This window comes from Colossoma macropomum, unplaced genomic scaffold (assembly GCF_904425465.1).
Source record: "Colossoma macropomum unplaced genomic scaffold, Colossoma_macropomum, whole genome shotgun sequence".
Taxonomy (NCBI): domain Eukaryota; kingdom Metazoa; phylum Chordata; class Actinopteri; order Characiformes; family Serrasalmidae; genus Colossoma; species Colossoma macropomum.
The window spans coordinates 27,548,159-27,570,924 of NW_023494798.1; the positions used below are offsets into that span (position 1 = coordinate 27,548,159).

General features: G+C 38.5%; 1 protein-coding gene across 1 annotated transcript in view; it reads left to right on the top strand.

Moving 5' to 3' along the window:
- Positions 1–22,766, top strand: part of cd276 (CD276 molecule) — a 137,963-nt gene that overhangs the window by 101,361 nt on the left and 13,836 nt on the right. Inside the window, exon 7 of the mRNA XM_036585333.1 lies at positions 11,117–11,154. Within this exon, the coding sequence (XP_036441226.1) occupies positions 11,117–11,139 (23 nt within the window). The 3' untranslated portion in view covers positions 11,140–11,154. The remainder of the gene's footprint in view (positions 1–11,116; positions 11,155–22,766) is intronic.

Here is a 22,766-nt window from a genome sequence, read left to right on the forward strand (position 1 = left end):
TATAATACTTTTAGAACTTTGTCACAGGCTTTAAGTGAAGTGAGTTTTTTGAAACATCTTTTAAATGCTAAGAACATATATATGTATATATCATATAATACATATACAGTATATAACACTTTATAGAGGATTATAAGTGCTCTTTACAGGCTTTAAGTGAAGTGATATAGTCATGCGCAAAATGTGTGGGAAAGTCAGTGGCAGTTCATGCCATCGAGGGGTCTGTCTAACACACTGAGCATCAGATGTGGAGATACTGCTGCGCTCCATCTGTCAATGCAGGACCTGTTTAAGACTGAAATTAGCAAGCTATCTTAAAGCCATTGCTACCGTTAGACTTGTTCCTAAACAAAGCCAGCTGTCGTTTAGTGTCGTTATCCAATGGCTAACATAAAGCTGCTAATGATTTATCAATGCTCTGCAGAAAGCCGCACCTGCATGCCACCCACATTCCTGATGATACTGCTGCCTGAACAGACTCAACGTATTTAATCACAGACATTGTTTCACCTGCCTCACAATACATCTAACATCATTCTGCTGTGGTCACTGATGATGATGGATTTAACGCACATTTTTACTGAGATACGCTCCATACAAAAGCCACTGGTTTTCAATGGTAACAGTGACTGATTCTCAGAGATCTGTTTCTCATTGTTACTCTGATAGGCCTCTAACAGTAGTCAATGGTTATCATTGGTTAATCTAAACACTTCTGTCCAATGACAGGCTGTTTCCTTCCTTCTTTTGTCTCTATATTCAATATTGTAAATTAATTGTTAAATCTTTTTCTCTATTCATATTACTCTTGCTGTGCTATTGTTTTGCTATCTAGTGTCAATCAGATGGAGGATGGGTTCCCCTTTTGAGTCCTGGTTCCACTCAAGGTTTCTTCCTCTTACTCTTAGGCAGTTTTTCCTTACCACTGCTATCCTTGGCTTGCTCATTGGACCTTGGACCTAGATTTTCTGTAAAGCTGCTTTGTGATAATGATGGTTGTGAAAAGTTCTATATAAAAAAAACTTTGTCTTGACTTGAGCTTTGGTTGCTGACTGCTAACAGTCTAGTACTTGTAATAATAATAATAATAATAATAATAATAACTTCAATTTATATAGTGCCTTTTTAAAACTCAAGGATGCTTTACAAAAAGATCAGAAAATAACAAAATAAATCATCAACAATAAATGAAACAACACAGAACACACACACACACACACACACACACACACACACACCACACACACACCACTCTACATTTCCAACAACTAGTGAGGGGGGGTTACAATGACCACAGTATAGAGTCACGTAGCTAGCCCAAAAAGAGTCCTCAGCCACAGGGGAAAGTCTCACTCAACAACTATGGTGCATCTCACAAGGAAACCTTGAAGGCCGAAAATGTCCTTAGCCAAGAAGGGGGAGCATTTTCCTGCAGCCAAACACCACCAGTCCAGGCACCCGAATGGCCGGCCAAGGCAATACCTGCGATGTAGCATCACTTAGAAAGCCGGCCCGAGAAATGTAAAAGTGGCAGCCATATTGTGTCAGCGTACTTAAAACGGAACGAACACATGCACGCATGCCTGTAACCAGCTAGCCTAGCATTACAGTTTCAAGTTAACTAAAAATAAACAACATTTTTAATCATTTTAATTCAAAATAGCTGTAAAAAAAAACTAATTCTTTTAAAAATAATTTAGGGCAGTACGAGGTTCACCAAAAATCAGCCATTTTTCTCACATTCCATATAGTATCTTCTTTTTACCTGGATGTATACCAAAATGTTGTTATGGTGTATCATAGTGCATTGCAATATTCATCTTTATAACGATCATATGAACAGATATTATAGTGTGTTATGCAGCCTGGCATTTTATAGTTGCATACTTTTGTTTTTATAAAGTGTTGTGCATTATAATATTACTATAACTACTTATAAGCAATTATGCAAGCTAATGCCAGGCATTAGATATATAATGCTTTTTTTATAATGCATTATTAATATAGGATTCATAGGAGTTGTTACCCAAGAGAAGACTACTTTTGGTTCAATCTTCCAAGTCATCTTATCCCTTTGGTTCTTTTACTACCTTTAACCCCCTGAATCCCAGGCTTATTAAATCCTAGTGCTTTAAGGGGTTAAACAATAGCAGATGTGCTGAAGCTTCCACGATGATACTTCATCCCCATTTCTTCACACATTTTCTTGATTGTCAAGTGTAACAAGTCCCTCTTGAGCGAAGGCCAGAGTAAGTGCTGCCAGAATTCCATCCCTGCTCCCCCTGTGGCAGTAATGTCATTAAAGATATTCATTTGACTCCTTTAGTCTGATTGAATTATTCAGCCTGGTCGTGAGTGGCAGAGTTAATACTATGAGATTTTAATAAGCAGGCAGGTGAAGGAGGGTCAGAGAGGGGGAGAGGAAGAAAGAAAAGGAAAGAAGCAGAGAGAGGGAGAGCAGGAGAGGTATAGACAGTAGTCTGTCTCCCTGGTAATGGAGGTCTCATGAATATTTAAGCTATGACATGTTCAGTCAGCGGGGTCAAGAGCCTAGAACATTCCGCAGATGAGCGCAGACCACTCTCAGACTGAAGCCCCTTTCAAGCACACATCCACGTCTCAAAATGTTCTCATGATGGGGACTATGAATGGAAGAAAGCAAGCTGTTACCCTCTTTTGCTGTTTGTGGAACTCACGCTACCTCAAAGAAAACTCAAACTGTAGCCCCAGGAAAAGTCACCAAGGCTTTTAACCTTCTGCAAACGGTGCTCCAATGCGACTCAGCTTGCTTTTCAGGACTTAAAACGGTAGTTTTGTGATAAAAAAACAAATATAGACAGAATTTTTTTAACTGTACAGTCAAGAAGCTTTGAGGCTAATATAGCTAACAAGTAATGGAAGCTTACACTCCACCAATTAGCTGCCTCCATGCCTATGTCGTACCACTCAAACCACAAAAAGTTGATTAGTAATCAAATAAGCTACTGTATGTGGTTTCTGACATTATGTGACTTATACTTTCAGCAAAAAGGGTTCTTGTAGCAGTTATTCTCAAACTGGTCCTCAGGGCCCACCAGGTGGTCCACATTATTGCCCAATCCCAACTCACAACACATCTGAATAGAGCAAAAATATGGACTGTCTGTATATATACTGCTAAATACTGCTAAATACTGCCACAATGACAAGTTTCTATTACTTAGTAACAATAGAGAAAACATTTATGGTGCTATATCAACCAAATGTTCTTTAAAGAACCTCATTCAACAGGTTTTCCATCATAGAGAACACTTGTTTAACTATGCAGAGAACCTTTTTAAGTATTCCAATACTTTTTTGAGCTGTCATGATTTTATATGCAGTACTGAGCAAAAGTTCCATCACCATTCTACTATTTAATTTCTGGGTCAAAACAGCCATTAAGTGCAAGTTTTGTTCAGTGTCAGGATAAAAAGCAGGAAACGTATTGAACAGAAGAACCATTTGGCTTTCTTTTCAGGAGACTTGCTTGCTTCCAGTTTTTCAAAAAAGTCTGCACGATTATTTTTCCACACCTCCAAAGTTCAGTCTTAGGAGTTGGTTGTATTTTCTGCTTTTCGTGATCCAGGTAATCCCAAACACATTCAGCGATGTCAAGTTTGGGCTCTGGAGTGGTCTGTCCATTGTCCTGAGAACACCAGCAGCTTCTTTGTTTGAATCAAAAATTATGAATCAACAGTGGATATTGATTTTTTCCTCTCTCTCAAAGATGAAAGCTTTAAGTGCTGTTTATCTGATGACCATTTGGTGGTCTACCGGGTCTTGCATGGTTGTTAGGATTCCCTTTTTCTCTGTTTTTTTTATATCTCTTTAAATTCCATTGACATCCAACTTCTTTGTCTTATATCTACTCTCAGAAGTCTCACCTGAGAAATGAATCTTGAACTTAATGACCATTTTAACTGGAAATTAAATTAATGATGTTTCTTTAATTTCAATTTGGCACAGTACTATATATATAACCATTGCCTTTTTGTCTGTTTGGTCTTTTTTGTCTGTTTTAACCATTGAGAAAAAAGCTCAAACTGTGCTGAAATACACCACATAATTCCTCGATTTCAACTGTGCTGAGAACTACAAATGTTTTCCGTCTCATGACAGTCATGTAACCCCCTAGCTTATTCAGTAAAAGGTCACATAAGGCAGTTGGAGAGCCACTGGTGAAGTCCTTTTCTCCTAGTTCTGCTAGAGTCTGTTAGACTTTCTTCCCATAGTCCTGCTCAAGGCTGCATTAAGGACGGATGACTTTTATCACAGAGGTGTTTAAGCGCTAAGTGCTGTGGCTTATCATCCTCGCTATCACACTCGCTCTGAAAAGGCCTCTCACGTTAAGGTGACTCCTAACAGGTAATACACTGGGGAGCGCGGTGGGTCTACGAGTGCACGTGTGTGTCTAGACAGACAAAAGTATTTGGAGGTACTATTAGATGGAGTCCTATTCACAATGCTGAGATGACAGTAGATGGAAATCAAGGTCTTTGAGTGGTGCCCCCTAGTGGAGATCACTTAATGTTTTGTAGTGGCTGACAAATGACTCAAAACAGGTGGTCTGGTGGTCTGGTTAATCTTTAAAAGCATATATTTATTATTGCTGTTTTGCTGTACTTTGCATTTATGTTAAACAGTGATTTATATATAATTACATGATTTACTTCATAGTTGGCTGCCTAATTGATTAAATTTACAGTTTATATTTTTTAGTTTATATTCTGTATTAACCGCTTCTATCTGCAATTCAGACTTTTTCCAGTTTTTTTAGTATCAAGCAATGACAAAGTCATGTAAAAATAAAACAATGACAAACTAATGTAAAAAAAGCAATAACAATGGCAAAAAAAAAAAAAAATTGGTGTTTTTTGATGGTTTTCTTTTCACAAAACAAGGCTTAACACAAAACAATAGCTTTCCATCAAATTTAAATCATTATAAACCATGTCATCTTCTACTTACAAATACAGTTGTTGCATGGATCAAAAGTTTAGAATTCACACTTTCAACTAAACTCTTTCGTTATTTCACTGTAGTACTGTGCAAAACTCAGAGAGTACCCTTTCATTTATTTCATTTCCAGTCAAAAGAGCCATTCAGTACAAGTTATTCATTTTTCAACATGAGGAAAAAAAGCTAAAAGATATATTTAATTAAACAGAAGCCTCTACAACTAAATGTAATATCAAGTTTTTCAATATTTAGTGTGCCCACCCTTTGCCTTTGTTACAGCCCCCATTCTTTTCAGGAGTCTTGCTTACAGTTATTCAAAGAAATCTGCAAGGTTATTTTTCCACACCTCCAAAGTTCAGTCTTAGAAGCTGTTTTTTCATTTTCTGCTTTTCACGATCCAAGTAATCCCAAACACATTCAGTGATGTTAAGGTCTGGACTCTGGGGTGGTCAATCCATTGTTCTGAGATCACCATTGTACCATAATCCATTGAAATTAGTTTTATTGACTCCACACTCCCCGTCTCGTCTCCAGGCTTTTTACTTTATTGATATATTTTAAAACATTAGTTTATGAAAGGGTACAAATATGTACTTTTCACCTGGAAAAACTCATTTAAGGTACAAAATTGGACCTTCAAATCACTGTTGTACCTTTGAGGGTACATTTACATCGTTTGTACCTTGATGAACAAAAAATGTACCTTCACAGTGCCTTTATTTCTAACAGTGTGGAAGGATGGACAGAAACACCTGTGGAGTTTTTCAGATCTGAAGCAAGAGTGGAGCTTGTATTTCTCCAGTCTCTCAAAGACGAACACTTTAAGTGCTGTTTATCTGATGGGGACAGCTTTGGTGTCTACCAGGTCTTGCATGGTTGTCAGGAGCCCCATTTTCTCTGTAGCTCATAATGTTTTTTCACATTTCATGTTTTTTGACTTTCCCTCCAGTTTATGCAAGTCAATTATTTTATATCCAGTCTCCTCAGAAATAGCTTATGAAAAACTCAATGGCCATTTTGGATGTAGCAATGATCTGCCATATTAAAACGGTTGCTCAGACACATAAATAAACACAAAACATGGTTTTTGTCTAATTGATATCCCCAATACTCACCCAACCTCGTAATAGTTTGACAATGGGGTGTAAAAAAAATCAAAAAAAAAAAATCAAAAGATCTCAGCAGGTGAGTGTCGCTGGCCATCTGACTCATAGTTCAAAGCACGAGGGCTCAGAACCCACACATACTCCACATGCAGCTGACCTTTCCATTACTCCAATAATAGAGTCTACAGACCTGCTGCTGCAAATGCCCCCACACTGACAAAGCTTTCGCTGGCTTTCTTTTCCTTTTTTTCCTCTTCTTCATTAGGTCGCTGTAAACTCAGTTGCAGCACAGCATGAAAAGACAAAGAGTTTATGTAAGGAATATATAGCCATTTTCTTTTATTAGGCGAGTAGATCAATGTGATAAAACCCGAAATAAGGGAGGAAAAACATTAGAGAGAGGAGGAAAAGTGTTAGTAGTCGGAATGTTATTTATATCCTCATCTTATACAGTGCTATAAATAAAAGAGTTAGATGACATCATAGATTGGTTTCCAAGATTAATACATTAATTTCGGCTAGGTTATCATATCTATATATTCAGTATAACTTGTGATTGATTCTTTTAATTGTACGACTGAAGTGGGACTCATTTTCATACTGACAGTGTGGAGACTAACAGCAATCCAATCACTTATTTTTTTCTACAGAAATGTTATTTCTCTGGGACTGTATCATTTGCAAATGAGGGGCAGCTATTTTACCCACATAAATTACCACAAAAATAAAGTTAGCTGTGGTGAATTTGGGCTGTACAACACACATACCTAGTCACACCACCAGACTACATGATTTAGAGAATATCACTGCTGTTGGAACAAAACCTTGTATCTCTAAAATGACAACAGGAGAAGCAAAAATACTTCACTTTTAATGTAAGTCAATGTAACCAGGCTGTGTTAGTAATTCTGTGCTGTTTCTTTTGGTCCATTCATCATGAAATTTACACACAGTGTAAAGAACAACTGGCTTTTTTAAAGTATGTCAAAAACTGACAAACAGTCAAAAATGGAGATACAAGGTTTTGTTCCGACAGCAGCGATATAATTCACTATTTCTAAAAATAGGATTTAGCAAAATCTCATTATTCTCATGTGTGAGTGTTGCTACTTCTGTTCATCTCATCCTGAGCAGTGTTTTCAGCAGAGCGCCCCCATCAGCTTCTTCATCTACCGCACAGATCTACTGTGACTACTGCTGCACATGATTAAGTCTGTTGTCCCTGTCTGTCTGTCTGTCTCTCTCTCTCTCTTTTCCTCTCTCTCTCACTCTTTCTCTCTCTCTTTCTTTCTCTCTGTCTCTCTGTCTTTCACTCTCCTGCTCACTCTCTTTGTCTCTTTCTGTCCTCTGTATATCTCTCACTTTTTCTCTCTTTTCTTTTTCTATTCCTCTCCTATTTCTTTTTCTGTCACTTTCTTTTCTTCTGTTCTTTCTTTGTTTATTTCTCACATTTTCTCTCTCTCTCTCGGTCTCTCTTTCTCTCTCTCTCTCTCTCTCTTCTCTCTCTCTCTGTTGATTTCTCTTTCTCTTCTGCTCACTTTTTACTTCTCCTTGCTTTCTTTTTATTCCCTCTCTGTCTCACTTCTGTCTTTCTCTCCTGCTCACTTTCTCTCTCTCCTCTCTCTTCCGTTTCGATTTCTCTCTCTGTCTCTCTGTCTCTGTATGTCTATCTCTCTCTCTCTCCCTCTCTTGCTTACTTTTTTTCCCTCCTCTCTGTTCTGTTCCAATTTCTTTCTCTCTCTCGCTCACTCTATCATCTATCTCACTCATTTCCTCTATATTTCCATCTCTTTTTCTGTTGCCTTTTTTATTTCTCCCTTCTATCTCTATCTCACACTTTCTCTCCTCTCACTTTATATCTCTCGGTTTTTCTCTTTCTCTTTTTCTCAATTTCTCCTTCTCTCTTTCTTTTTCTCATCTCTATCTTTATCTGTTGCTTTTTTCTTGCTTTCTGTCTCCTTCTCCCTCTCCTGTCTCTCTCACTCACTTTATGTCTCTTTTTTTCTCTTGTTATCTCTCTCTCTCTCTCTCTCTCTCTCTCTCTCTCAGTGCGTCATCCTCATTCTCTTCCACTGCCTGCATTGTTAGAGAATTTTTCATGCTACTCATGCCTGGTCTGTCTTGCATGCCATTGTAACCCTCGGCAACCAGTCTCCCGAATCCGCAGCCTCCTGGGAGACACCCCACATTCTCCCTCACACTGTCCTCTGTTCTCTCCTCTTCTCAAACAGAGCTTCAGGTTCCACACAAGCCCTCTGTGTCAGTTACTAGTTAAAAAAGCCCTATGGCCCCTTGATCTGACCATAGTAAGGGCAGTGAAAATCAGAGGGGCAGACAGACTAACTGTTGAGAGGGGTGGATACGAGGGATGCAGAGAGGTAGAGGGATGGAGGCAGTGAGAGAGGCTCTGGAGAGGCAATATCATACATGATGACCGGAAGTAGCCATGAGAGCGGAAAATGAATACACCATCTCTATCAAATAAACAAACATATGTTCTCTTCATGGAAAGAGCTGAACCTAATGAAGTGCTCAATCAGTGCATGCTCTAGCTATCCATAACTGTTGATATAAAGCCTAATAAATGTACCCAAGGCAGGGACCACCCTTCATATGTTTAATTTCCAGTCAAAACGGCCATTAAGTACAAGTAATTCATTTTTCAACTTCAGGAAAAAAGCAGAAAATACATATTCAACAGAAAATTACACGAAAGCCTCAGCAACTCAAATTTATGTCGTTTGTAGAAGTTTCTCCATCCATTGCCTTTATTACAGCTCCCATTCTTTTCGGGGGAGCTGGTTTCAGTTTTTCAAAAAATTCTGCAGGGATATTTTTCCACACCCCCAAAGTTGGTCAAACTTTCAAGTCAAAGTTGATTTATGTAGCACTTTTTCTCATTTCTTTTAGCGCTTGTCAAAAAGCAGCTTTACAGAAAAAAATCTGGGTCCAAACCCTAATGAGTGTTGCCAATGGCGACTGCGGCAAGGAAAAACTCCCTGAGACCAAGAGGAAGAAACCTTGAGAGGAACCAAGACTCAAAAGGGGAACCCATCCTCTTCTGGTCAACACCGGAGAGCAAACAACAACAGCAGAGAATCAAATTTGACCATCAGTATAAGATATGAAAAGGGGAAAAGCAGGAAAAGCAATGTATATGATTAAAAATGCAGCAGTATCATCAGGAGGGTCAGTTCATGCAGGTGAGGTTTGCACAGCGTTGTACAGCAGAAGTTCTGAAGGTGGTCAAACTGGTCCAAGCCGAAGGTGGACGGCTGGCAAGCAGTGGGCACTCGATCAGGGCAGATGAGGGCAAATGAAGCAACACAACACACCACAAATTCAGTCTTAGAAGATGGTTTTGTTTCCTGATTCTCACAATCCAAGTAATCCCAGTATTTTTAACTCCAGTTTTGTAATATCCTTTTTCACTTATTTTCCTTTGACCTTTTTCCTTCCTTATGCAAGTAGATTATCTGATATCTAACCTCTTCAGAAATATCTTCAGAAAAGTGAATAACTTGAGCTTAATGGCTGTTTTAATTAAAGATTAAATAAATAAAGGGTGATCTCTGACTTTTGCACAGTACCTGCCCTGGAGTCCAGATCACTCAGGATAAAGGTCAGAGGAGAAATGACATCAATGAAATGACAACAATGCAGAAGACTCTGATACAGAACAAATAAGTCAGAACACACTTACTGGCCACTTTATTAGAAGCCCCTAACTTATAGCTCCAGCTTGCTGGTGTACATACAGAAACTGTACAGTCCTGGTCCTGGAGATGGACCACCGTGGGGAGTTTAGATCCAACATGCCTGGCTCTAATAGTCACATGCCCCTGGAGGCCTTCATTACCTGGATCAGGTGGAATTGACTATGTTTGGAGCTAAACTCTGCAGGGTGGTAGATCTCCAGGACCAGGATTGGGCACCCTCGATGTAGCCCATCTGTTAATGCACAATTTGTTAGACATCTTTTAGCACTTCAACAATGCAATAACCAACCAAAATGTGTGATAGACTGTGTGATCAACTATGCAGATTTTGAAAATCTACTAAATTAATCTACTAAATTGACCATAATTTTCTCTAACTCTAAATCTGGCTCTGACCCTAACCTTAACCTCAACCCAAAACCTAAACCCAGCCTTCACCCTGGTCCTAGCCCTAACCCTGGTCCAAATCCTAACCCTAACCCCACCACAGTTTGTTAACAATTTGAACATCTGTAGATGATCTATAGGGGACTGTAGATGATCTATAGGGGACTGTATCCAAATAAAATGAGACCATAAAATAAATATACAAACTGTAAACTGAAACAAGCACATATAGGACTTTACTACGGCTAAAATATTATAATATGTAGTTATTTTTATATTTAATTGGATTTTTTTTTACAGTCAAACAATTCTGAAATCTGGGGGTGCTGCAGCCCCCTCAGCACCCCCACTTCTGATGTACCTTCACTGCTGTGCTGAGACTGAAGCTCACAAAGTAGCCAGTGAGTGTAGCTACAAGATAGGGGTTTCTAATAAATTGCCCGCTGTGTAGACATACAAATAATGTGTTTTTAATAAAGTGGATGGTGAGTGTATCATGCGCTTGCATGGCAGCCCACTGGGAACAAATACAATACAGGTGTGCCGGGTACAGCAGCCACTGATGTCTATGTGTTTGGTCATTAGTAATTGTTTGGTTGTCTTGGGTTAGTACTGCTTTGAAAAAGGATGCATGTTGTGTGTTTATGAGCAAGAGGGCAGTGCAACACTCCATACTTGAGCACCCTCTGAATCTCAAGCCTTATGTTTGAGTGTATAGGGGCCAGTTTGTAGTGCTCTTCTGTATTTGCTGCAGTTCGGTCTCTAGGGAGTTTGCACTGGAGACAGTTTCTACTGCAGCATCCAAACTGGAGTCTCCAGCCCAGCACGCCTCTTGACCTTGTGTTGTTTACCTCGTCTGCGAATATGTGGTGTTCAGTCCCCTGGTGGCTGATGCTGAAGTTTTCTATTCACTCTCTTTTTCAGCCACAACACCTCTCAAGAGCTAAAGGCAAAGACCACGGGTAAGCCTCTCCACAGTTTATCATCCACAACACTTCGCCTCATGCATTTTAATGCAGAGTCTTACAGATCATCTTGTTTAACCCTTAGAAGTGTAGAGATATTTTTGTTGTTGTTGTTTTATTGTACAGTCAGTTTATATGACATAACTGAATGTAACTTATTAGAGCTGTCAAATGATCACAGTTAATCAAAGTTTTTGTGTAGATAATCTTGATTGATCACATTGGATCACACTGCTCAAATTTAAACCTAAACAAAGATATTTGTCAGTTATATATATATATATATCGCAACATATACAGCAACATACACTGTGCCGCAGCTGGGCTTCAGCTTGCACAACTACAGAAGGTTTGAAGGTTCAAGCAAGCAATGCTGTGTTAATTTATCACTTTATTACAGGGTCATGTGTTATTACTATGCTATTTATGACAGCAATAGTAATTACATAAGTAATTATATTAATTATAAGTTACTAGTTACTAATGGGTCACATTATCTAGATGTTTTGAGTCTGCATTTTGACTTTGACTGTTTCAGTGTCCAAAAATGAGAAATGTGGCAAAAAATGTAAACCATGTTTCATTTTTCTGCAAATTTTAATGCACAATTTCAGTTTATTTGCGTAGTTTAACATCTTGGAAAACAAGACTAGGCAAGCCTAGTTTTGTGGGACCACCAAGCTACATGTTATCTTGTCTGCAACTTTTGGTAAATTACTCCAGGGGCAAAGCAGCCATTTTAAAAGTGAGGAGCACACAGTTGTCACTACATGACACCCCTCAAACTCCACACCCCACACTTGTAGGTTTCGTAATATGATTATACAGCCTGTAGCAGTGTGTGTGGTTTTACAATGAAATCATTTTGAAGGCTTGGGGCAATAATAAACAAACATAACCCAAGGGATGTTAACCAGCATCAAATTATTAATCAAATCATTCATCTATTGAAATCGTAGTAAATTATCTTCTGCATACAAACATACAAGTTTACAAACACACAAGCTTACAATTAAGTTTTTGAAAGTTTAGAATCTGTAATGTTTACAGAATTTCTTTGCTTATTTCAGCGTTAATTACAAGTATGTTTGAGTGATTTACAAGTAAGAAATGATGCTTTTTGTGTTTGTTGTCAACAGTAATTGTGAATTTTAAGGCTTAAAATACAAGTTTAGTCTTTTTTTTCCTCCTTCCCAAAGCTGTGTTCTGTTTCACGTAGTGTAAGTTTTTACCAATGATGTTTCAAATGATGTGCATTTGGTAAGAGTGGGGTCAGCAAAGACCTCTACGGCAACGAGTCCACGTCAGCTTTATTCCGTGAAGGACGCTGCAGAGTTTCAGAAGTCTTGACATTTTAATTCCGGAAGATGCAGCAGGTCAATGGTTGCCATGACGAATTCATTTCAGTGTCCTGTCATTAGAGAGACCCTGCCAAGTGCTTGTCTCCCCTTCACCTCGCATGCTAAGCCTAGTTACCGTTAATCACCGACGCTTTGAGTCATTAAAGACTCAGACACAGGTGTTAATATATTAGGCGCAGGCGCTGCGAGACGTACTTGTGCGCGTGTAGGGAGAGGGCGACCGCTGGTTGCTAAGCCGAGGGAATTCACCACCACGTTTTGCTTTCCCAGACACGTAGGAGGCTGATTGACGGCGCTGACATCAACAAGTCAAACTATTTTTAAACCGTGTCTCTCACATCTTAATTACAAAAAACACAAAATGAGCGAACCTGTCTCCTTTGCGGGAAATTGCCACTGCTTTTTTATTTTTTTATTTTGTTTTTTTTGTTTTTGTTTTGTTTTTTTCAGAGTCCGTGCCATTGTGCTGTCCAGGGAAATTAGATCTTGTTCAGACAAAGAACAAACGTTGTTTAGATCAAAGGAGATGAATTAGACAAGTGTCTTGTGCAGATCACATTTAAGATGCTCAGCCTCCCTCAGTTCAAACATGTTGTAGGGAACAAGCACGTCTCAGCAGAGCTAGGCTGCAAATGGAATTGTAATTGTAATTGTAATATCTCTTTACCAAAGTTTGTTTTAATAAATCCGTCAATAGAACACTTATACAAACACTTAAGAGGCATGTTTATAAAGGGGAATTCTACCCACTTCTCAAATTTCCTTCATAATTCGATTGTTGAGATGTAAATAAAGTCATCCAGAGTGGTTTGATGGTGAAATGGTTCATTACTGAGAAACTTAGACAGAATTCTTTACAGTGGTGGTGATAGGAACCAGGGGTCGCGATGTCTGCAATGCAAATATAGCCATTTTATTTACTATCAAAATGATGTCATAGACCATTGGACTATGTCCAATGAACCTACTCAAGTCTTCTGAGTTTTAGATGTAATGTTGATGATGGTAAAATACTGTTAAATCTGAAACAATATATTTTCTTTAGGGACTATTTTGCCTCACACTCACCATTAATGGACTTTACAAAGTATGTCTGATGACAAAACCTTATTGCAAAACTATTGTAAAACAATGTCTCTGGCATCAGGCAGTGTATCTGTAATCATTTCATGTATTAACGTTCATTGATGTAGCTTTTAGAGGTGCTACATTATCTGAACGTCTGGTTCCTATCACCACCACTGTGACTGTGTTTACACCTTAACCTTTGAATTATGCAGAAAAAGATTAATAGAATCCCACTTTAAATATTTATCAAATAAGGCTATATGTGCTTGTCTGTGGCATTTCCTGATTTCATAGTCACTTTTCTTTTGTAAAGGACTCATAACTACCCTGAGGCTAGCTTAAATGAATAAGGCCGAGGCCTAGTTAGCTAACATAGTTAGACATTGAGAGCATGCTGAAAAAGTAATACTCTATCATGTAGAATGTTTTATGTGGCTTTTGGATAACCACTAATTAGAAGAACGCTTCTGATCAAAAAACTCTTAGAAACCCCTTGTAGCTCCACCTAGTGTACAGTACAGAGTATGTAGCTCATCTGCTGATGCACAATTTGTGCTAGCCTCCTCTAGCTCTTCATCAGTTGTCAGTTTCTGACCACAGAGCTGCACTTGTCTGGATATATTTGGGTGGCCGTCCACTCTGCAACCTAGCAGTGACAGTGAATGTGTATAAACCTCAGCAACGTTGCTGTATCTGATACACTCATACCAGCACCACATACACTAGCATAACACTACCATAACTAGACACATATAGAAAAACACAGTATGAAAATGTGTCATGTTGGAATGAACCGACCAGTTGAGACATCTACTCTCGGCAGTGTTTAAAGGCGCAGAGCTGTTTGAGGCTGCTATACTGGAGGAAGGCTAGTATAATGTGTTGCCCACCTAGTCTGGCTGTTCAGATGCATGACAGGGAGATGAAATTGGCTCTGACTCAATGGAGATAAAAATAAGCACAGATTAATAATAGTTACAAAAAAGGTTAATAGGCTCCAAGTACATTAACCCTGTGAGGGCTTTCATTGTGCCAGGCATCATCCTACTTTACATCCTATTGTCTACCTGCCATTTTTTTTTTCTTTTTTGAATGTACATTTGAAGATTCACCCAATATGTACAGTCATATGCAAAAGTTTGGGCACCCCATTCAAATGACGTTTTCTTGATTTTCTAAGTGAAATTCAATGAACACATCCTCGACAGAGAACATGCTTCTGCACATTTTAATGCACATTTACTGTTTATTTGCTGAATTTAACATACTGGGGAAGAAATGTAATGTTTTATTTTTCCACTATGTAAAAGAGAAAAGTTGTGCACTCAAACTTGCAGATAAATGCCATTTTTAAGTGTGTTCTCTGTAGAGGACATGTTAACTTGTTTTTATCATTATCTTTTTTTTTTTTCATTATCATTTATTTCGTCTACATGAGTTGGAGCTATTTTATTGTGGAGAGCATTATATGCAGCTCTCCCATATTTTGCTTCTTGTGACTAAAGGCCTTTACACTCCAAGCACGACTTACTCGTGCCATTTTTTCGGATGCCAGTAAATATTTCAAACACGTGTGTACCTGATGATTTCTTGCATATCAAAAGTGATTTTCAGACAGCAAAAATGCAACGTTATTTTATTCGCACTCTGTTCAATTTAGTAGCGCTTTTGCAGGCAACAAGAACTCACTTGACCTATCCATGGGTGGAGCTGGATCTCTAAAAGCAGCTCAAAATGAGTAACTGACATTCAAGCAATCTGTGAAAGTGCTCATAAAGTTTCAGCTCCTGAATGAGGAGGTTAAACTCTGAACCCCTTTCACTTTTCAAAAAAGGAAAATAGCCCACCATGTGTTGTCACTGTCTTAGAATTGCTTGTTTGTTTTTTGTTTTTTGCAACATACCAAATAAACACAGCAAAATCCCAGAAACATTGCATCACATCCGGTGTAAGACACACTGAGGGTGTGTCTCAAAACCTAGTGACCTCTCTACATAGAGAGCATTTTACGTCACAACATGCGCACTCCCGACAAGAAGGCTGTCCCAATTCTTAGATATCTCAAACATGCTGCCTACTGAGATCTCTCATTTTGGCCCAATATCGAGAGAGCATTGGGTGCTTCCTCAGCCGCTGAGGCAATCCCGCAATGCAGCGCGGCGCAACTTTTGTTTGAGGATGGCGGGCAGAAGCGCTTCAGCAAGCAGCGACGTCATCTTCAAAATGTAAGTTGTTCTGATTTTCTGGGGTATTTATCTGTTTTCTAGTCATAAAGGTGCACAAATAGCCTTTACTTTCCGCGTTTGAGCACAACTATGGTCTATTTTGCTGTTTCATTCAGAGCAAATACCATTAAAATCGCTATATTAACCGGCAGAGCAGATCCATGTTGGCTAAATGTGATTCTGACGGCTGAGGTAAGTACACGCCGGTCTCGTGCAATGGGCGGGATCAAAGGGCGACGTCACTGCTGTCTAACTAGAGCGTCTCACTTATCTGCCTTATAAGGACAGATGACGGTTGGAGCGCTGCCTACTTAGACAGCTGCCTAGGTAGACAGCGGCTACTTAGAGAGCTCACTAGGTTTTGAGACACAGCCTATGACACACAAACTATAAATTTGAACAAAACTTTGTGTATCTAAACACTGTAGGCAGCCACTATACAAAACAGGTTGACTTCACCAGCAGAATGCGACTCCACCTCATCACATAGGCATATGGACACCACATTATGTTACTTTTAAACATATATCTTCAGTTTGAAAATTCAAGATTGACATTTATTTCTAAAAGAAATAGTTAACATAATCTGTGGCATCCATATACCTGTATACAACATTGGATTGAAATGTCTACAGAATCTAAGATGAATGTATATATATTTATATATGTATGTATATAATTTATATATACACATTATATAAATAAATTAGTACATTTCATAGTAGATAAATGCTCTAAAAAATCCGAACTGCTATGTGGGTGTGTCAAATGGCATAATGATTGACAGTGACGTCTTCCTGGCAACATAAACACCCCATGGTGTGCAACCCTGCCAGCGATGCTAGAGTAGCACACACAGCAGGCTGGATGGGTATGGTTTAGCCCTACATGTTTGATTTTGATCAGTAAGAGCCCCCTTGCAGGAAAATAGACCACTTCGCTCTTCTCAGCTGGTCTCTGAATGTTGGGTTGAAAAGTGCAAAATGTAGAACAAGCTGTCTAATGGTCATTTTCAATATGTAGTTCATTTTGCTGCTAATGTTGGAGAACTCAGCCTTTCATCTTGCGTCGGGTAGATCACAGACTTAACGTGTAGTGTTATATCCGTAACCTATAGCTAATTAACTGTTGGACTGTGTTCCTGAAACACCTGTTATAAGTCAGCATAGTCATATTTGTGGACAGTAGAAAAGTTTCTTGTGTGCTTTATTAAAGAAAATTGTGTTAAAATGTTGTGAGCCTTGATGTTGGGGTTTGCTAACATAACACTAAGCTAACGTATATTAAAGGTATTTTATCACTACAGTTAAGGTACCCACTGATGTCTTTTGTAAATTAAGTTAATAGCTTATAGTAATACCTTGAAACGGGTGGCAAGTAAGAAGCATCGTCTGGCTACACTACAAACAATGGTGTGATAAACCTTCATAACAAGCACTGTTAACAAATTTAGAGAAGCTTATTAAACTTAATTGCTGGGAGTTTTGGCTGGAGCAGTGGGAGAACAGTCACTTTGCGAGAAAGAGAAATGCGTATGTGTATAAATACAAATGAATTATACATGCCAAATTTAGTCCCACCCAACTCGAATTGAACAGGTGAAAAAAGCAGAAAAAAGTCGTTTCAAAAATCTCTTAACAGAAAAGACTAACAGTGTTCTTTCTCTGCCAGTTCATAGTATAAACATCATAAAAAATATAAATAATAGAACAAAATTCTGAAAATGAGTAGAAGGTGGCTTTAAGGAAAAGATGTGGGTGATTACTTACATCTGGTGTTTGTTAGCAACATTAGCCTCATAGCTTCAGCACTGAACTAAAGAAGTAAAAATTGAACATCAAACAGATCTTGGCTGGTTGACATGTATGTGGAATTTTGTGTAAATTTCATTTTAACTGCTAACTTATTGTGATTGGTATAATAAAACCTCCTAACTCCTCATATGTACACCAACTGCTCTTTATATTCTGCTCTTTATACAAATGTTAACTTAAAACAGTTTCTGTTATACTAAAGTTACTATTTTATAGATACAAGGTTTTCATTTACACATACTCATCTTACATTTTTCCTACATGAAAAACTCAGACAAAGGGGGAAAAAAGAGATAATGATACAGCTAAAAAAATAGCATCCGGTCCAACAAATACGCGCTCACTTGTAGCTGTTGCAAAACAGATGATTTTCTTTTTTGTGGCAGTGGTTAGGAAGAGAAAGATTGAGGGGAGGAGAGAGAAGATAAGAATGCTGGAGAGGGTGTAAGAAAAGAGAGGTAATTGCATACCTAGACAGTTCATTTCATCCAGAGCAGCCACAACAGCAAAGCAATTTCTAATCACAGTAGTGTAGGGCCTTGTTTGCTTCTTCAGTCTGGTTTTCTGTTCATTATAATTGGTAGAAAGAGTCACATTGTTTGTCACCAAATTGTAGTTTTAATTTGCCAAGTATGTTTTCATGTTCATTGTTCACTAAAATCCTGGAGCCTGCTCTCTTTAGGTCATTATTTTGACACTTTTATGACTGTGTGTTTGGGTGCTCCTTATTTGTGCCAAAATCTACTGAGTTTAGAGATTTAAGAAGCTAAAGACAGTAGGCCTGATGTTCTGCGCCTTTTCTTCCGGTTTCCAGAACAAATCAATCATATTTTGCCCACATGTTTTGTAGAAAACTGACAGATGAATTTAATAGCCTAGTTTATGGGCCCTGTGCATGGTAAAATACAAAATGTGCTTCTCTTCCTCATTTATGGGAGAGCTGTGCAAAACATGATAGGATTGCAAGAAAAGTGGGTGGAGATATCACACGTGTGGCTGACTACCACAAAAGTTCAAAGAATAATTGTCTTAAATGTCTTTGTATGCCATGGCATTAACATTGCCTTTCACTAAAAGTAAACCTGAGCACTGAAAACAACCCCAGACCATTATCCCCCCTCCACCAAATTTTACTGTTGGCACCATGCATTTCAGTAGGTCGTGTTCTTCTGGCGTCTGCCAAACCCAGATTCATCCATCAGAGTGACAGATAATGGAGTGTGATCCATCACTCTAGAGAACACGTTTCCACTGCTCCAGAGTCCAGTAGTGACATGCTTTACACCACCATAGCTGATGCTTAGCATTGCACACAGTGATCTTAGGCTTGTGAGCAGCTGCTTGGCCATGAAAACCCATGTCATAAAGCTCCCAATGCACAGTTCTTGTGCTAATGTTGCTTCCAGAAGTAGTTTGGACCTCTGTTGTGTGTGACACAAGTGATGATAGATATTTTTATATACTACATACCTTAGCACTCGGCAGCCTTGCTCTGTGAGTTTGCGTTTATTTTGTTTATTTTTAGTATCCCCATTAGCTGCTATTGTGATAGCCACTATTCTTCCTGGGGTCCAGTAGACATATCATACATAACAAAAATAAGGCATTAACAATTAACAAAACAAGTCATACAAAACACAAGAGTAAAAAATCAAGAACAACAAAAAAGACAGAGAGAAAAAAAGTAGGCAATGTAACCATAAAATAACATAAGAAAGATGATTAAAAACTGAAAAAGATGATTAAAAGCTGAAAATGGTCCTCATGGCTGAGGTGCTGTTGCTCCTAGACTCCATTTCACAGTAATGGCACTGACAGTTAACAGGGGCAGATCTAACAAGACAGACATTTCTTGAGCTGAATTATGAGGAAAGGTGCCACCTTTAAAGCCACTGAGCTCTTCTATATGACCCAATCTACTACCATTGTTTGTTTATGGAGATTGCATGGCAGTGTGCAGCATACACCTGCTAACAATGAGTGATTCTGAAACACCTGAACTCAATAATTAGGAGGGGTGTCCATACTTTTACTCATAGGGTGTAAATCTGCCTCTCTGTATGCAGGCAAATATACTTTGCGACCTTCAGTCAAACTGCAATGTGGGCAAACAAGCTCTGCAGCGGTGCTGAATCACAAACGATCAATTCTCGTTATATTTGCGTGACAGTTTATGTATCGATTGCTTAATTAATGCTGCATGCAGCATATCTTATTTAATAACAGAACCCAGTGTATCTTGTTATCCAGATTCATTGTCATGGCACCATTAAGCTTTATGATATTGTATTTTTCTAATTTATTTATGTAGCATTACACTTTCATTAAGGGCTGCAAATGATAAACCATCTCACATTCATCTATATTTTACATTTACACTCTTTTATTGATGTATTATAATAATACATGATTCATAACACTCCATGTGTTGCTTTGCATAGACTATGTGTTTGTCTATATTCATCATACTTACATAGCTGCTCTTGCCTCACATTTATACCACCACATTTCCTTCACTCCGTTTAAGAGAAGAGGGTAGTAACAGTCCACTTCAGTAGCTGTGGACTTCGTGTGAATTCTAATGATGGTAATATTAATACACTTCAACAGAGAAGGCCTATAGGGACAATTAGTGGCAGATAATGGCCCCCTCATCCACAACTTAAGTGGCCCACTGAAATATTGATTTAATTTCTCCCTATATATCCACCTTAACTGCTGCACTGTCACTCTAAAAATATCTCTCATTGTCAGAAGATGTCCAACGGGCTTGCTTATGTGGAGACTGAGAAACTGGCTATCTGAAAGCAGAGCTTTTTAAGAATGACAGTGGAGATGGAAGATGGACAAAAAAAAGGAAATAGAGAACTACTCTGAAGAAGTTTGTTTCTGATGATGCACCAACACAGTACAGTATTGTGCAAAAGTCAGAGACCACCCTTATTTTATTTATTTGCTATTCAAAACCACCATTAAGTAGAAGAGAGCTGGAATATTTAAAAGAGCCTCTAAGAAATGGCTCGTTCTTTTCTTTGTGTGCTGTAAGCATCCTGACCAATCACAGATGATCTAGACAAGCACCTCTGTGTATTTGGGTTCACATGGTTCAACAAATGAAATTCCATATAGTTGAAAATAATGTGTACCAGTTTTTAACCCCATTGAGGATTAACTAAGGTGTTTTTAATAAATTGCAAGGTGTGCAGGAATCACAATACGTAGCAACCTCACTGCAATATGGTATTTTGTTAATATTGTGCTGTCCTAGTTAGAAGGTTTAAATTATCATACACTTTTATGTTAAAAATCATTGTGACATTGTTCGAGGGCTTCATGCATAGAAAATGCATAAGAAATGCATAAATGTTAAATAACATTGAAAAAGCTATTCAGCTTATCAACAGCTTATGTCAGTACAAGCTAGATGACATAAGCTTTTTTGTTAAATCTTTTGTGATGTCGTACTGACGAGGGCTATTATACTGAACTGATGGACATTTGTTCCATTTATAACATTGTTAGAAAGCATCAGCTCCAAATAATGAACTTTATGAGGCAGAAGTCTCGTCAGTTGGGGTTTAACAATTCTGAAACCAAGACCGCAACCGTGATACAAACGTCCATGGTCTCAATACCTGCAATCACCCCTGCTGGTGCAGCCCTTTGAGCTCTTATTACGTTACTAATGTAACAAAATTCCTTTTTGATTTCACAATTAGCATTAAAACATGTAAATCATGGAATTATTATTCTATTTAAAGTTAGGGCAAGCTGTTTACCATGTTCCTTAGTGTTCTCCTCTCTAATCTAATAAAATCCAGAATTTTTTTGCTGTTTTTCCTTATTCACCCCTCCCCCAAATAAATACATAAATAAATAAATAAATAAATAAAACAGGGTATGGACCGAACCGCGGCTCCAAAATTGAGGTCTGAATCGAACCATGGATTTGTAGAATCAATACACCCCTGCTAGTTATAGTAAAGAAACTCATGTCTGTAGAAACTGTTGAGGGCCTCAAACTAAAATGATAGTTTTCATAGATATTTCATCACATCATTGTAGTTTGAAGGCATATTTCATAGAACTGATATATGACATGCTTAACTGGGCTCACTCAGCCTTAATATATAATGTAAAAAAAAAAATCCAAATATTTTATTTAATTAATGGTATGATAGCAGTGATATGTATGAGCACATTTGCACATACTTAGTACCTTTGTAAAGCTTTCATGTTGCCTTCTAATTTCTTAGGAGTCAAAAGGCATTGACTTACATAAGTGTTCACATGCACCAGCTTGTGGAGTATCATTTTGACAAACACTAATAGAACTGGATAAGCTTTGATGGCTAAGCCTGAGAAATTTCACCTCAGAAAAAAAGAAACGTTGTACGTTGTACTATTTGGCTGGAAGGACCAAAACCCAGCAGTCTTCCACTGAAGAATTAATTCCTTTCACATGGGGCCCTCATAGGTGGAGCAGAGGAAGGGGTAGAAAAGCAGAGGAGGGATAGATGGAGAAGATTAAGACAGGTGATTGGTGACAACTAACAAACACGCCTGGAGTTCTGTTCCCATCATCTCCCAGCCTAGCTCACTCTGAAGTTCCTCATCCTTCTCCCTTAGCAATGAGGGAAGCACGTGCCGAATTGTGGAAACCAGCCGCCCTAGGACTCAATTAAGTGCTATAGATTAGACGTATTGCAGATGACTGAGAGAAGCATGGGACTTCTCTGCACTTCCTCTCTACCTCCCCACTCTCTCACGGCTCTGGAGCACCTCTGATGCTTTGTCAGTTTCTCCATAGTCATTGCCAGGGAACATGATGGATTCCATCAATCAATGCTGCCAAGAACCACCTGCCTTGCCTTGACAGGAAGGTGCCATTTGATTGATGTTCAAAATGACAACCGCAAAGTGTTGTTTTAACACAGAATGTAAAGCCATGATTGTCAAAATAGTTCTGCAACAAAAACAGACCCAAAGGTTCTGACTAAAATGGATCCCTACTCCTTCTATTGCACAATGTTGCCTCTAGGCAACAAACCCATTTTCCTCACTTTACACTAACATTATACATATTTAACGACAATGACAGGGTTAATAATAAAGGAAGGTGTTCGAGTAAGTCAATAAAA